The sequence below is a fragment of the Benincasa hispida genome, chromosome 6 (genome assembly GCF_027475165.1).
Source record: "Benincasa hispida cultivar pf3 chromosome 6, pf3_genome.v1.1, whole genome shotgun sequence".
NCBI classification, from domain to species: domain Eukaryota; kingdom Viridiplantae; phylum Streptophyta; class Magnoliopsida; order Cucurbitales; family Cucurbitaceae; genus Benincasa; species Benincasa hispida.
Window position 1 is genome coordinate 39771197 of NC_143483.1, and position 16370 is coordinate 39787566.

A 16370-nucleotide genomic window follows, 5' to 3' on the forward strand; every position below is an offset into this window, starting at 1 on the left:
TGTAATATTTTGAAGCTCAAGAACCAAATAGAAATTAGACTAAAATATATATTCATTTATAAAATTTTCAAATATATGTTTGGTAAATGCCCATTAGATGCAAACTTAAAAGTTGAATGATATATCTAAAAAAAATTAAAAGTTCATAAATTCATCATACATACATATATATAAATATAAATATATAAAATTTGGTAATTAAAAATAATTTTTAATACTTCCTAAACTTTTATAGAAGCAATAATTTAGTCTATGAATTTTATTATGTAACCATTTAGTCCTCGTACTTTAAACTTTGTAACGATTTAGTTTTGTCATAAAAATTAGTATTAAGATTTAATGAGAATTCTTACATAAATTAATCGGTCAAGTAATTAGAGATTCAAAAATTTTATAACATATATATTGTAAATAATTCTTTTATATTATAACATAAAAATCAACTTCTAATTTTAATGATTCTTTTATATATATATATATATATATATATATATATATATATATATATATATATATATATATCCAAGGCTAAATAATTGCCAAATTTGAAAGTAAGTTCAATTATTAAATTATTATAAAATTGAAAGCATAAGAACTTAATTATTGTAAATTAAAATTAAGAAACTAAATTGTTATTTCAAGAAAATTTAAAAACTAAAAAATATGTTTTTAAGCATAAAAGTTTAAAGACTAAATTTGTAATTTGGCAATATTTCCAAACCCACGGATGCATCAGAGTAGAGTACATTATAAAATGAAATTCGGCCTCCTATTATTGACTGTAAAGTGATAATTTTCACGAGAAAGAGAGAGAGATGGCCGTGGAAGAAGAGCAGCAAAGTCTGAAATCTCCACTCATTCCGCCGCCATCGCCGCCGAGAGATGGCGGAATTTTCACGAGGGATGAGATTTGGACGGAGGTGAAAAGGCAGCTCCGATTAGGTGGGCCGCTGGTGACGGTAAATCTGTTGATAAACTGTTTGCAAATGATATCGATCATGTTCGTCGGGCACCTCGGACAGCTCCCTCTCGCCGGCGCTTCCATGGCTACTTCCTTCGCTGCTGTCACTGGCTTCAGTCTCCTCGTACGTACCCATCTTTTTTTTTTTTTTTTTATTCTTTTACTTTCAGTTTAATTTTTATAAAATGAGGGGAGAGTTAGTATATATACATTTAACATATTAATTCGAGCATGATTTCGTCATGTGAATTAAAGATGAACAATATAGTAAGAAAATCAATATGAATATAATTTAACTAATATAATATATACACTACTAACAAAAACGTCATGAGTTTGAATCCTTTACTTTCAAATTATTATCCTAAAATAAATAAAACATTAAAAACTAAAATAAACATTTAGAAAAAATATATATAAGACATACTTGAAATTTTGTCCAAGCAAGTTTAGTTAAGCAATTATTTGAATAGTCATCCAGTGATGGTTGTACACATAAAAGAATAATAATAATCATAACAATGTTCGGTTTTTTATTTTTAAAATTTAAGTTTATAAACATTATTTCCATCTATAAGGTTTTTTCGATGAAAGTTTTACTAAAATTTTTTTAAACCAAAATTTGAACTAAGATCCCATTTAGTAATCATTTTGGCCTCGTTTAGTAACCATTTATTTTTTAAAATTAAACCTATATTATTCACATTTCTTACAAAGATATGCATCTTTCTAAGTACAATGGTTGAATTCTTAGTCAAATTCTAAAAATAAAATCAACGTTTTGAAAGCTACTTTTTTTAGTTTTTAAAATTTGACATAGTTTTTTAAACTATTGGTGAAAAGTAGACAACAAAAGAAGAAATTTGGTGGTGAAAATAGTGTCCATAAGTTTAATTTTAAAAAATAAAATAATTACAAAATGGGACCTTCGTTTTTTGTTTTTGACTTTTGAAATTAATTCTATTTTCTCTCCATTTCTTATAATAATTTGCATCTTTATTTGGTACAATGGTTGAATTCTTATTAAATTCTAAATTCCAAAAACAAGTTTTTAAAAATTATTTTTTTAGATTTTAAATTTTGGTTTGGTTTATTAAACCATCGGTATAAAATAAATAATAAAAAAATTAAGGTAAAAATAGTATCGATAAACTTAATTTTTAAAAAACAAAAAATAAAAAATCAAATAATTATCGACGTAGATTTTGTTTTCAAAATTTGAAGAAGGATTGAAAGGTGAAAACTATACTAAGAAAAGAGTAGTTGGTGCATTCTTAAATACACCTAATGGATCTCACTACACGAATCAAGCATTTTATTTTTACCAAAGTGAGGTGAAAATTAATCTCAACCTAAGTGTGTATAAGGACAAAATTTTAATACGTCCAAATATGTATAACCATATACTATTTTATTCTGACCGCACCTTCTTTTACACTTTCCTCTAGGCTTTTATTTATTTCTTCCTTTTTTAGTTTATTTTTCTTTACTATTATTATTATTATTTTGAGATACTCTTTCTTTATGTTAAAGTGTGCCTTTCTAGTTTATTGTATAACCACGTTTTAAATATATTTTTAAATGTTTAATTTAAAAAATAAATCATTTAAAAAAAATTAAATTATTTGATAACTATCAAAATAAATTTTTAAGTTTATCTTAATAGTTTTTACCAAAAGTATTTACATAAAAATGAATTTTTTAATAGTATTTTTTTCTTAAATTAATTTAAACGGATGTTTAGTTTTCGAAAAAAAAAAAAAAAAAAACTTTTGTAGTGGAAAAATAATGGCAAATTTTTGGATCTCAAGTTTGGATTGGAGGTTGGGAATTTTTCTAATGTTACATTAATACGGTACATCCCACCTATTTTTAAAAATGTATTGATCACATGGCATGAGGTGATATGAAAAAGATTTTGATATTTATATCTATTTAATGATGTATTTAAAATGAATACTTTAATCCATAAAATTTAAGGAGTGATTTTAAATGGTTTTTTATTTACTTTGATTATCAATAAAACAAACGATAAATTAGTATGATATTTAAAAATTTGTGACCTACCACTTGTTGGTTTGACTAAATATAATAATGTAAAAAAATTAACAAGTGGCCTTATTCATGCCATCCTGTCAATTTGAAAGAAATGAGGTTAAAGATCGTCTTTGCCAACAATCTTACAAATAATAGGAGAAATTAGAGTAAATATTAAGAAATAACTTATCAAATATTAAAACAAAAAAAAAAAAAAAAAAAAGGGAAATGTAACACCACTTTCATCCATTGCAACGATCAAAAAATTAGTTGAGTTCTCAAGTTGTAGCTTCATCTAGGATTTAAATGAAGGAGGTCTTTATAAATGTGAGTATCATTCGTTTCAAATCTAGAAAAGAAGAGTAATAAACACTTCATTGAAGAAAAAATATTTAATTATCATATTGGGTCAAATCAGCTGATTCGCCGAACCGAACATAACTCAATTGAGAGTGTGTTAAAATCAACGAAGTCCGTGGTTTGAATCTCCTCATCCCTAATTATATTAAAAAAAAAAACCGATAACAATTACCAATCTAACTATCTTATCATATAATTAATAACTAAACTAGCCGTCAAAATATTTTATGGAACATTTATAGTCATTTCTCAAATTTAAAATATTTATTTTAAAATTTGAAAGACTAGATACTAGATAGAAACCAAATAACTCAAACTTCAACACCCAGAAATATATTTGGCTAAAAAAAGATATGAAAGAACCATGTTTTAAGCCTAACAAACCATTATTAAATATGAGCCATTTTTTATAAATTAAACTATGTCTATGTTTTAAAATATCAAACTTTTAATGCTATATTAAAGGTTAAATTACAAAAGTTAGTTTTTAAAATTAACTGTTTGTTTCTATTTAGTTTTTGAACTTTTGAAAATATCTAATAAGTCGTTAAATTTTCAATTTTATATCTAATAAGTCTCTAAATTTTAAAAATGTTTAATATATTCCTTAACTTTTTAGTTTTGTACCTAATAGATCTTTGATATATATTAATTTTTTTAATTAATAGGTTTATTAGATATAAATTTTAAATTTATATTAAGTAAAACTCTAAATTTTCAATTTTGTGTTTAGTTGATCTAAATTCTATAAAATATCAAATAGATCAATGAAAAAAAATGAAAATGTAAAGATCTATATGATATATTATATACAAAATTGAAAATTTATACACTTATTAGAGACAATATTAAAGTTCAGATCGAGACTAGTTAAACTTATAAATTTACCAAGATTTGATTAAAAACTCAATTATTGTATTAAATAATTAATTTTATCAATGAGGATTTCTTAACATATCGAGTTCGTGATGATGATGCAGACAATGCTATGATAGACTGGGACGTGTTACAGAATCCACTGCACTTCTTGATTAAAAGTTGGGAGATTTTTAAAAGTAGAAAAATAAAGAAATCATTTATACAAAATAGTAAAATTTAATCATCTTCTCCCTTCTTCTTCTTCTCCTTCTCCTTCTCCTTGCTCTTTTTCTTCTTCTCGATCTCTATCAACTCTTTCTAACCTCGCACTCTAACGTCGAGTAACCATCGCACTCATGCCAACCTCAATCCATTGTCGTTTGGGTCTACATCGTAGATCTGGTTGTATGTGTGAGTCGATTTTTCTCTCTCTATTCAATTCACTCTCTCTTAGATCCGTGTAGCCCAATCCTCATTGTCGTCGTCTTGTCGCCGCCAGGGCTAAAATTCGTTGGATTTTTTGCCGTTAGGGGTAAGATTTTGGGTGTTTTGGGTTAAGTTTGTTTGGTTATTGAACACCCATTAAGTTTTGTCATTAAAATTGATTTACCCATGAAGTTGGATGTTAGATTTGAGTTTTGTTGCTTTTAGATAGTTGTGATAGACATTGATAAAACTTAATTATTAGTGTCTGTCAGTGATAAAAGTCTATTAGTGTCTATTAGTGATAGAAGTCTATCATCATACTATCATTAGTGGAAATTGATACAAGTCTATTACTAATAGACGCTAATAGAAGTCTATCAGTCTATCATTGATAGAGATTAATAGAAGTTTATCATTAATGGAGACTGAAAGAAGTTATCAGTGTCTATCAATAATAGAAATTAGTAGAAGTTTATCATTGATACTAGTGATAGAAACTTATACAAGTATATCACTGATAGATGTTGATGAAAGTCATCAAGGCCTATTAGTATCTTTTTACTATTTCTATAAATAGTTTTATATTTTTTCTATTTGTGAAAATTTTCCTTAAAAATTCAATTGAAATAAAATATGTGCAAAATAAAGTAGCTAAAAGAATATACTAATTAATGAGACATATATTCAAAACATAAGTATAGCAGTAGTCAATATGAACATAATTCAACTAAGTTATCAATCTTGAGGTCGGAAGTTCGATGTCCCACTCTAGATATGATAAAAAGGAAAAATACCTTTTTAGTTCCAAATTTTTCTGGAATAAGTGCATTTGATTCCGAAGTTTTAAATAGTCATTTTAGTCCCTAAATTTTCAATAATAGACTTAAAAGATTCTCTTCATTAACAGAATTGTTTAAATTAACAGGTTTGTCCAAGTAGATTATTTAAATGTTGATGTGGCTTGCTGACTAAGTTGATGATTTGGATTTAAATTTGTCTTGTGAAACTTCACAAGATGAACTTCACGAGAAATGAACTCATAGAACTCAACTTCACGTCATTTCTATCTTTTATCTCGTGAAGTTTATCTTGTAAAGTTACTTCACGAGACGGACTTCACAAGACAAATTTAAATCCAAATCATCAACTTAGTTAGCAAGTCACATTAACATTTAAATAATCTACTTGGACAGATCTGTTAATTTAAATCATTCCGTTAATGAAGATGACAATTTAAATCTATTATTAAAAATTTAACGACTAAAATGGTTAATTTGAAACTTCAAGACCGAATGCACCTATTCCAAAAAAACTTAGGGAATAAAAAGATATTTTTTTTCCTAAAAATGTGTAGGATAGTAGCATTTAAATGATAATAATAATAATAACAATAATAAAATTATGTCATAGTGAGCATATAATCATGTGGTAATTGATATGTTTATCATTTTTTTTAAATGAGGGGCATTTAGTATAGGTTTGGTTACTCGTCTAGAAACATGAATTTAAGAGAGAGAGAGAGAAATACAATTAAAAATAGAGTGGTGTATTTTGTGTTTTTAACAGTCCAATTTTAAATTGTCCAAAGTTGTGTTTGATAATATTTATGAAACATAAAATATTTTTAATTAGTTAGCAAAAATATTAAATTGAATCTCAATTATTTTCAGTTAATTTATGATCATGTTTTTTTTGTTATGTACTTTGAATCTTTTTATCATTTGACAAGATATAATTTTTTTCTAATGTATTATATTATATATGTTTTTATTGAGTAAATGGTTAGAGAAGTTCAACTCACCACCCTATATGTATGGTGAATTATAAAAAGGACGACATTAATTCATATTTGAAACTTCGAAGGTTGTAATTAAAATTTTAAACTAACACATATATATAATTGAGAAATGACATTTCAACAATATATGAGTGAGCCATACGCAAAAAAAAAAAAAGTTAGATTGAGATTATGAATTTTTGTAAGTTTATCATTTTAATTTATATTATTTATTATATTTTGTTTGGATAAATTAGGTAAAACTTATAATTTTAATAGCTTATTCCTTAAACTTTCATAACTAAATTAATTTACAATTTCAATTAGGATTTTATTGTCAATACATCGTTAATTAGACATTTCAAGGAGTCTACGTATTTATAAAAACTTTAATGCATTGACCTTTTTTAAAGGTATTCTTAACAAAAGTCTAAAATAGGCGAGTGTAAAACTGTTCACCTATGAAAATCATATAAATCTTACTTAATATTTTGCGAATAAAAGTTTTGAGAATAAAAGTTTTGATTAGTACAATCATATAAATTTATATTTTTTTAAGATAAAAAGAAAATATAACATATTTATTATATTGTATATAGAATGGAATGTGCAGTGCATTAGAGACCTTTTGTGGGCAATCATATGGAGCAAAACAATACCATATGTTAGGAATTCACTTGCAAAGAGCCATGGTTGTTCTTCTTCTCGCCAGCTTCCCACTCGCCGCCGTCTGGTTCAACGCCGGCGATATTCTTCGCCTGCTCGGCCAAGATTCCGAGATCGCGGTGGAGGCTGGCCGCTACGCCCGTTGTATGGTTCCCAGCATTTTCGCCTACGCGATTCTTCAGTGCCACGTTCGTTTCCTGCAGACCCAGAACAATGTTCTTCCCGCCGCCGTCGCCGCCGCTGCCACGGCGGTGCTCCACTGCTTTGTGTGTTGGGCTTTGGTGTTCCGGTCGGGGTTGGGGAACCGTGGGGCGGCCTTGGCTAATGCTGTGTCGTACTGGATAAATGCGACGGCGATGGTGGTTTATGTTAGAGTTGCGCCGTCGTGCCGGAAGACGTGGACTGGATTTTCCGGCGAGGCGTTTTGTGGGATTTTGAACTACGTTAAACTCGCCATTCCTTCTGCCCTCATGCACAGGTTCCAAAGCCTTTTTTTTTAAAAAAAAAATTTAATTGTCAATTTAATCACATTAATATAGCTTCTCGCCATATATATATATATATATATATATATATATATATATATATTATATATATATAATATATATTTTAAATAGCTTTTTGGTGGTAGATTTTGGTTCAATTTCTATTTTGTTCATATTATACTTTTAGTTTTAAATTTGGAGTTTAGGTTTTAAAATGTTAAAATTTTATTTTTAAGATATGGGTTTTGTTTTAATTTGATCGTTTTGAGATTTATATTTTTACCTTAATTTTTCATTAATTGTCAACTTTTCATCTTTAGTGATACTAGTCTATTAATTAATTTAAAATAATTATAATTAATTGAATTTCATTAATTTTTCATCCATGCTTAAAATTAAATTTAGAATTTCATTTCATAATTAATTTAAATTGATTAATAGACATTAGCATCAAAAACTAAAATTAAGAATTTAGTTAAAAATCAAGATTAAAAATGTAAATCTTAGAATTTAGAGACTCTAAATTGAAACAAAACTTAAATCTCAATAGTAAAATTGTAACATTTTAAAATTTAAAGACTAAATTAAAACAAAACTAAAAAAAATTAAGGATTAAAAATATAACATTTTGAAATCTTTCAAATAAAAACTAGATTCAAAATTTAGAGACACAATAAGTATTTTTTCCAGGTTTTCTTTTGTTTAGAAAAAAAAAAAATCAAATATTAATTCTGAATAAATTATAAATTTGATTTCCATAGAAATTTGGTTTAAAAGTTCTAATTAGTCTATGGGCTCAGCTTCCATTTGTGAATCTTTAACTAAAAGAATCAAATTGGTACTCTTAAAATCCTTGGTATGAAATTGGAATTTAATAGGGATCATCAATAGTTGAAACTAAGCTGAATCATATAGACTAAAGAAATTAAAAAATTTAAAACTATAGGATCAAATTAAAACTTGTCTAGAGCTCAAATTTGTAATTTAATGGGCTATTAATACCATTGATTAAATGATTATTAAATTAAAAAAAAAGGTTGACATACTAACTATATTTTTATTCAAAATTCAACGATAGTAGAGATGAATGATCGAACTATGATTCAACCTTTAAGATATGCTAATTATATAAATTTATTTACTAAGCTATATTTGAATCGACAAATGTTGACATACAAATATAAATGCTTTAAACTAAATTTATATGATAATTTTTTTAATATATGGAGTATAGGGTAATTCTATCATCATAATCAGTTATTTTTTTTTTAAAAAAAAACCTTGAAATGTACGTTATTAAAGCCTTCAGATTTTTTTTAGTACAATAAAAAGTAGTACACATATTTCTTTGATAATTAACTTGATCGATTGATTTATTTAATTTTGGGAACAGTTTGGAGATATGGTCATTTGAGATGGTGGTTTTGTTATCAGGGCTTCTTCCCAATCCAAAGCTTGAAACTTCAGTTCTATCAATCAGGTGAATTGACTAATTTAATTTTGATACTATATATACAATGTTAATTAAATTAAATTTTAATAAATAATGCAGGCTCTAATCCTAATTAGCATTAGTTAATCTCTTTTTCAGCCTCAATATATGTTCAATGATTTACATGATACCCCTTGGAATCACTGGTGCAGTGAGGTTAGTTACACTTAATTAATTTTACTTTTCATATTTTTCTTCATTCCTATGTTTTTTTGCTATTACAAATTAGGAAAAATAGAATGATGGAATTTAGGTGGTACAAGAAAGAACTAGCTTTAGGATAATTTATGAGGAGCTCTAAAAAAAATGACAGGGACTAAACTGAAAATTTTAAAAGATGAATTTTGCTTTCATATTTTGAACCAAAACCTTCAAAAACAATGAAAATAACTGGGAAAATCAATTTTATAATTCTCCTCAATTTAACACATTGAAGGAGTAATGATATTAATTTAAACCCTAAACGTACATATAGGTCTCGTTTATTAAGGTCCCGTTTGATAAACTTTTTTTTGTTTTTGAAAATTAAGCCTATAGACGTTACTTCCACCTCTAAAATTCTTTCTTTGTTATTTACTTTTACCAATGGTTTAGAAAACCAAGCCAAGTTTTGAGAACTAAAAAAAGTAGCTTTAAAAAAGTTGCGTTTGTTTTTTTAAATCGACTAAGAATTAAACCATTGTACTTAAGAAATATGCAAATTATTGTAAGAAATGTAATTGAAATAGACTTAATTTTCAAAAACAAAAACAAAAAATCAAATAGTTATCAAACGGGCCTAACTAATTCGATTTTATTTTTAGTTTTTAAAAATTAAGTCTATTTTCTCTTTGTTTTATATAATAATTTGCATATTTATTAAGTACGAGAATTGAATTTTTAGTCAAATTAAAATTTTTAAAAACAAAATTTTAAGGGCCGTTTGATAATCATTTGCTTTTTTGTTTTTTTTTTGTATTTTAAAATTAAGCAAGCATATAGACATTACTTCAACCTCTAAATTTTTTCCTTAATTATGTACTTCTTACTAATGGTTTAAAAAGCCAAGCCAAACTAAAAAAACAAGCTTTTAAAATGTTGTTTTTGTTTTTGTAATTTGGTTAAAAATCCAATCATTGTACTTGATAAAGATGCAAATTATTATATGAATTGAGGAAAAAATAGACTTAATTTTCAAAAACTAAAAACAAAAAATAAAATGGTTTCCAAATTGGGCTAAATAATTCTCATTTTAGTATTTGAAATTTGACATGGTTTTTTAATATTGGTAAAAGAATGGATAACAATGAAATAAATTTAAAGATAGAAAAATTGTTAATAGGCTTTTAATTTTCAAAACCTAAAAGTTAAAAGCTAAATGATTACTAAACGGAATCTAAATGAATCAATTTAACCTTTCATTAAAAATTTATGACCATTTTCACTTGGTTTTAATCAAACTGGTCTCAAATCACTTGGTTTCAATCATACTGGACTCAAAGTCAGCTACAAATGTATTTCCCTCAATATCTTACCAAAGGAAAAAAAAAATGTAATTCTTTCCATACAAGTAGGAGAAAAGTAAAGAAAGACAAGAGAAGAAGAAAACCACTAATATTAATATATACTAGCCATTTGATTATAGTATTTATCTATAACATTATTACATCAGAATACCAAAAATATGGCCAAAATCGGTTTATTTATGAAAGTTTGGACTTTTAATTCATATAATTATTAATTGAGACTTTTGATACAACTTTAAAGTATAAATGAATCTTTTTCACCATATTTTATAATATATCTTGTTCTGGTTGCACTTTGGTTATTTATCTCGATCTATATTTGTTGGAACAGCACAAGAGTTTCAAATGAACTTGGGGCAAGAAGGCCAACGGCGGCCATCTTAGCAGGACGTGTTGCAATGGGGATGGTGATCATAGAGAGCACAATAACAGCCATTATCATCATCATTGATAGAAGATTATGGGGTTATTGTTACAGTACTGATGAGACTGTGGTTAGATATTTGGCCCAAATCTTGATTTTGCTTGCGATTGTGCACATCTTCGATGGAATTCAATCTATTTTCTCAGGTTTGTTCTTCCTCTTAAATTACATAATATTTTCAATATTTACAATCGTTATAACTTTTTACTCAAATGTATCATTTCATCTTACAATCTTATTTCATTTTTCTTTTGTTAAAATTAAAACACGAAGAATCGAAAAATCAATTAAATCTGTAGAACGATGAATCAAACTTAGTGTACAAGAAAAAAAAGAATTGTATGTAATGGTATGGTGTCGAGCCCGCATATATTTTGATGCTCAAGTCAGTATTGAGTTTGTGAATAGTGTATAAATCAGTTGAAAATAGTATTATGTATTTGATCGTAATTTCCTCTTGAATATATGTAGTCTTTCTTCTTTTATAAAGGATATTTATTCAAGAGGGAGCTTTCAAGCATTCTCCTCAAGGTTTTTGCCAAGATTTTTGGTCGTTATGAGACAAATGAAACGATCACTTAATAGACATGTGTGAGACAATAAACATCAAACTCCAAAGGAAAGTATTTTTTTGGTCAAGCCAATCCCTTCAAAGCTTCCCTTTAAGTAAGAAGGAAAGTTGGACCCTTTTTTTTAGGGGTCGGCCTCATGTTTGCTTCAACTCTTAGTAGTCGATCTTAAGGATAAATCAACCTCCTTTGATGGGTGGATCATTTTGTTCTTGATCATTTTCTCAAATCACTATTAAGAGTGCGAACAAAATTCTACATTGGTTATGGAAGAGAATGAACAAAGGTATATAAGTGTAGACAGTTATCTCCATTGGTATGAGATATTTTTCGGTGAAACCAAAAGTAAAGTCACGATGGTTTTTGCTCAAAGAGGATAATATCGTACCATTGTGGAGATATGCAGAGATTCGTTGTCCCTATCAGTTACATCTCTTAAAACTTTAGCTAGCCAAAGACTTCGACCAGTTACCTCTTCTCTTGGGTTTGGCTGATACTTTCACCTACAACAATTGCTCCCACTTTCGAGTTAGGTTATGTTGCTTTTGTATACTTCTTGTCTAGCGGCTTGCTTGTTCCCAAGTTGATAGTTCAAATCATGCATGGTGAAACTTGATTAGGTAGTTTGGTTGGAACTTATCCATAGTGACCCCATTGCACTTCGACATTAGTATTAAGGCATTTGTTCAGGCTTAATCGTTCTCTTGGGCCTAGATTCAAACATTGGTGTTTGCTAGAAATTCTTTTAAACCATACATTTGTCTAAGCTTTGATGTTCCTAAGGCATACCCATGTCCCACACTTGAGCATAGACACCTACCATTGACTATTAGCTTCCTGATATTTTTTCTAAGAATTTTGTTCATGGTCATCTCTTTAGAAGTCTTGAGTGATATATAATAAAATTCACTTTCACGCATCAACTTACATTTTTGGGTCAATTGATAATTTAAGATGGTAACAGAGCAGGATGATTCAAGATGTCTTGTGTTCAAACCTATACATTATTATTTTCTTCTCGATTAATATTCATTTTCACTTGTCGGGTCTTCTTCATATATCAAGCCCACAAGTGAGGGGAGTGTTCAATGATATATAATTAAATTGGCCTTCATCTATCAACATAAATTTTTAGGTCAATTGGTGATTTAAGAAGAAGATCCAAATCTTTTGATTTCCTCCACAGTCTATATAATATCTATTTAATTACGTGTGCAAGTTCAACTAACGAACTCAACAACAAAAGTCTATAGACACCATTTGAAAATTCAAATTTTCATACAAAAAAAAATCATTTTAAAATATGAGAACTAAATACATATACAACTTTAAAGTAAAAGATTACAAGAAGCTTTCAAAAGTAATTCGAGTGAATAAACACATCCGTATACAAATTCAAGAATTAATTAATCTTTGAAATATAAGATTTTTTTAATTTATATTTCATCTTCATCTTCAAGTATCTAATCATTAATCAAATTTCTATGAAAATAATCAAAATGGTAATGGTTTCTTCCCAACTTTGTTGTACTCTTCTTTGTGTGTTGATAGGCATCACAAGAGGATGTGGAAAGCAGAAGATTGGTGCTTTTATTAACTTGGGAGCTTATTATCTTGTGGGCATCCCTATGGCTATCTTTTTAGCCTTCTTTCAAGGCATTGGAGGAAAGGTGCTTTACTTAATTTTGCAATTTCATCTCTTTTTCTCTTTTTATTTTGTCATTTTTTTTTAACTTCACATTAATCCATTTGGAAATTTTTGTGTAGGGTCTATGGATGGGAATCATAATGGGTGTCTTTACACAAGCTTTATTTCTTGGGATCTTGATTCAATGCACCAATTGGGATAAAGAAGTGAGTTTCTCCATCTTCTTCAATCCCTTTTCGACTAATTTAATTTTATAATTTCAATAATCAATTGTGTATAAAATGGGAACATAACCAACTATATATATGTTTGTTGGCAATTTCAACCTAGCTCACATAATAAGACAAATTACTATTTTAATAGTTCGATTTTTTACTCTACAATTATTGAACTACAAAAAAAAAAAAAAAAAAAAAAAAAAAAATATTATTTAAAGATTTCTTAGCAAGTTTGACAATATAGTTTGATAAGTTCACTCACTCCACAATTGTGCATGAGTGAGATTGTTATTTATTGGTGTTGGATTTTGTAACAATGTAATTTGATAAGTTCGCTTTTATATCATGATTAAAAAAAATTATAAAATTGTTGCAAATTGTTTTAAAATATTTAATCTCTTTTTCTCTATTTTTTCAGGTCAAAAAAGCGGCCGATAGAATTATCAGCTCAATGCCAGAAAATCTTTTAGAGTGATACAATCAAATTATAATTCCTTAGTCCTCAAATTTTAGCAAAATTCTAGTGGTTAGACATCTTAGTCATCACATTTGTGAGGAAATATTCTAAAACTAAAATGAAATTATAGCCCGAAAATTTTCTTATTTATGTATTCTAACATATTGATGTGAGTCTTTTCAACCGAAAGATGTGGGTTGTAAATTCATGTCGTTTTCTTCTCTGAGTTTGTCCTTGCATGTGTGAGAGCTTGGGCAATTAGGAGAATTGCAATATGGTTTTCATCAAAACCTTATTCCCTCAATTGCATTTCGGTGTGACTGGATTATGGATTATATAGGTGCATTTTCAGGTGCGACCTCTCAGCTGGACGATGATACTACTATTCCTGGATCCTCTCTCTTGAATCCATTTGGCAAGTTAGGGACTACTATGTAAGTGGATGCATCATTCTTAGTGCGGAAGCTAGTGATCACCTTTGTGTCAGTGAATTCTTTTTGGAAGAAAACTTACTAAATAGAGAAATAGATACCGAACAAAGATAAACATAATTCTAAGCATACTGTCAGAAACAATACTCAAAGAAAATGGAAGATGAGAAACTTACTCTTGATGTAAAACACTTCTTCACACTCTCTTCTCTAGAAGATCACGAGCTCTTTTCTTCTTCACAAACAAAGCAACATACAAACTTTCTCTTGGACACCACCAACCAAAGTCTTTCTTAGCTATTCTCATGATAAGAACTAAGACGGAGTTGTGGGCTCATCTATTGAATTTTGGTGAGGGAATTGGAAGGAAGTTTACTTGAGAGAGATGTATGAGGAGAAGAAGAATTGCAAAGTTTTTTCACACTATCAATTTCACATACTTCTTCAAAACTTCCGGTGTTTGCTGTATATGAGGAAATGGGGGGAGTTATTCATAACTCCCTTCATCACATAAGGGGGTTATTCTACATTTAATTATATTAAAAATTAATATAATTAATTAAACTTTATATTATACCTAATATAATATAACTGTAGTTTATATTATATCATATATAATATAATATAACTTTATATTCTCTCATATAACCTAATTTTAATATAAATCATATTCATATTAATTTTAACATATAGTTTTATATGAATCTTGTTCATATAATTAATTTTTGAATCATATTCAAATATTTATCTCTCTTATCAAACTTTATATTATAATGTATCTACATATATTATATTAATTGCATCTCATATAATTAATTTTCTTTAATTAATTGGAACAATTCAAATTATTCCAAAATTAATTGATTCTTATTTAACCCTTATTAAGCTAGCAAGGGGACCTTATAGACCTACAGATTAAAAGCTCCAATGATATGAGATTAATTAATTAAACTCTTTAATTAAATTAATCAACATTTATTAATTGTCGGTCACTCCACTAAAGATCGACAGCTACACTCTTCGCACTGTAGAAATATTTCTGTGTGTGTGCCCATGATTTAACCAATCGACAATAAGTTGACTCTTCATAAATTGCCCATAACTATATCTGGGTCAAATTACTATTTTACCCTTATAGTTATATCTAACTTCTTAAGTATGATTGTTTCCTATAATGAACAATTAGTTATAGTCCAACTATAAACTAGACTCCTTTCTAGTCAGTGAAAAAGTGAGGTGCCTCATTGTTCAAAACCCAAAATCAGCTTTTAAGGGAGCAATTCATCTACTTACCCTAATAACGGAAAGGTGTGAATTATATCTTGTATAGCTGTGTTCCCAACTGCCCACTCGGACAAATCCCCAAAAAGATAGGCATATTGAGTCAATGAATATGACCACTTTCACCCATACAGATCAAAAGAACATCCTCATATGCAGAAGTTCACAACTCACTTAGGATCAAGTTCAAGTTACCTAGGGTCATCCTAGTAGAATATAAATCTCTTCAAGTAACGGCGTTATAAAGAAAGACTAATCATTTCATGGTCCGATCTCATACAAACTCTTTATATAGGATATCTCCATTCACATGTCTCCACATGAACTATCAGGATCAACTCATTTATAACACTTTACAACAATTATAACAATTACAAAGTGGGTCATATATGTAGTGTCTCCAGGATAAGGTACCCAACCTTATCCATATATTACAGACCATTCAGGTTATTTCTTAAACATGATCCACTTGTATGCCACTGCATACATGTTTAAGCTATATTAAATAACCTAGGATCTTAGTTTATTGGATTTAATGCAAACTAAATGTCAAATAAGATAACACTTTATTTTATTAAATAAATAATTCGTGTATAAATAATTCACAAACTACAAAACCACAAGATTTAGAACATCAACCCCAACAATCTTCCACTTGTCCTAAAACTAGTGGAGTGTACAAATATAAAGTAAAAACAAAGTACAATACACAAAACAATAAACTAGGGCATATACTACGCATCTAGTAACATCTCCCACTTGTCCTAGACTAGAT

General features: G+C 27.9%; 1 protein-coding gene across 1 annotated transcript; it reads left to right on the top strand.

The window, feature by feature from the left end:
* The first annotated feature begins 760 nt into the window (after positions 1-760).
* Positions 761-14089, top strand: LOC120080297 (protein DETOXIFICATION 16-like). Its single transcript, XM_090314870.1, has 8 exons — positions 761-1085; positions 7019-7563; positions 8964-9050; positions 9162-9218; positions 10899-11137; positions 13112-13230; positions 13328-13414; positions 13845-14089. Exons 1-8 carry the CDS (start codon positions 816-818, stop codon positions 13899-13901), a joined length of 1461 nt encoding a protein of 486 aa, XP_090170996.1. The 5' UTR covers positions 761-815; the 3' UTR covers positions 13902-14089.
* Positions 14090-16370: the final 2281 nt, after the last annotated feature.

Excerpts from the sequence above, each read along its gene's own strand:
- LOC120080297 (XM_090314870.1), top strand. The coding sequence starts at position 816 with ATGGCCGTGGAAGAAGAGCAGCAAAGTCTGAAATCTCCACTCATTCCG. Across the intron at positions 13,231-13,327 it reads TTCAAGGCATTGGAGGAAAG|GGTCTATGGATGGGAATCAT; the intron begins GTGCTTTACTTA and ends ATTTTTGTGTAG. Across the intron at positions 13,415-13,844 it reads GCACCAATTGGGATAAAGAA|GTCAAAAAAGCGGCCGATAG; the intron begins GTGAGTTTCTCC and ends CTATTTTTTCAG.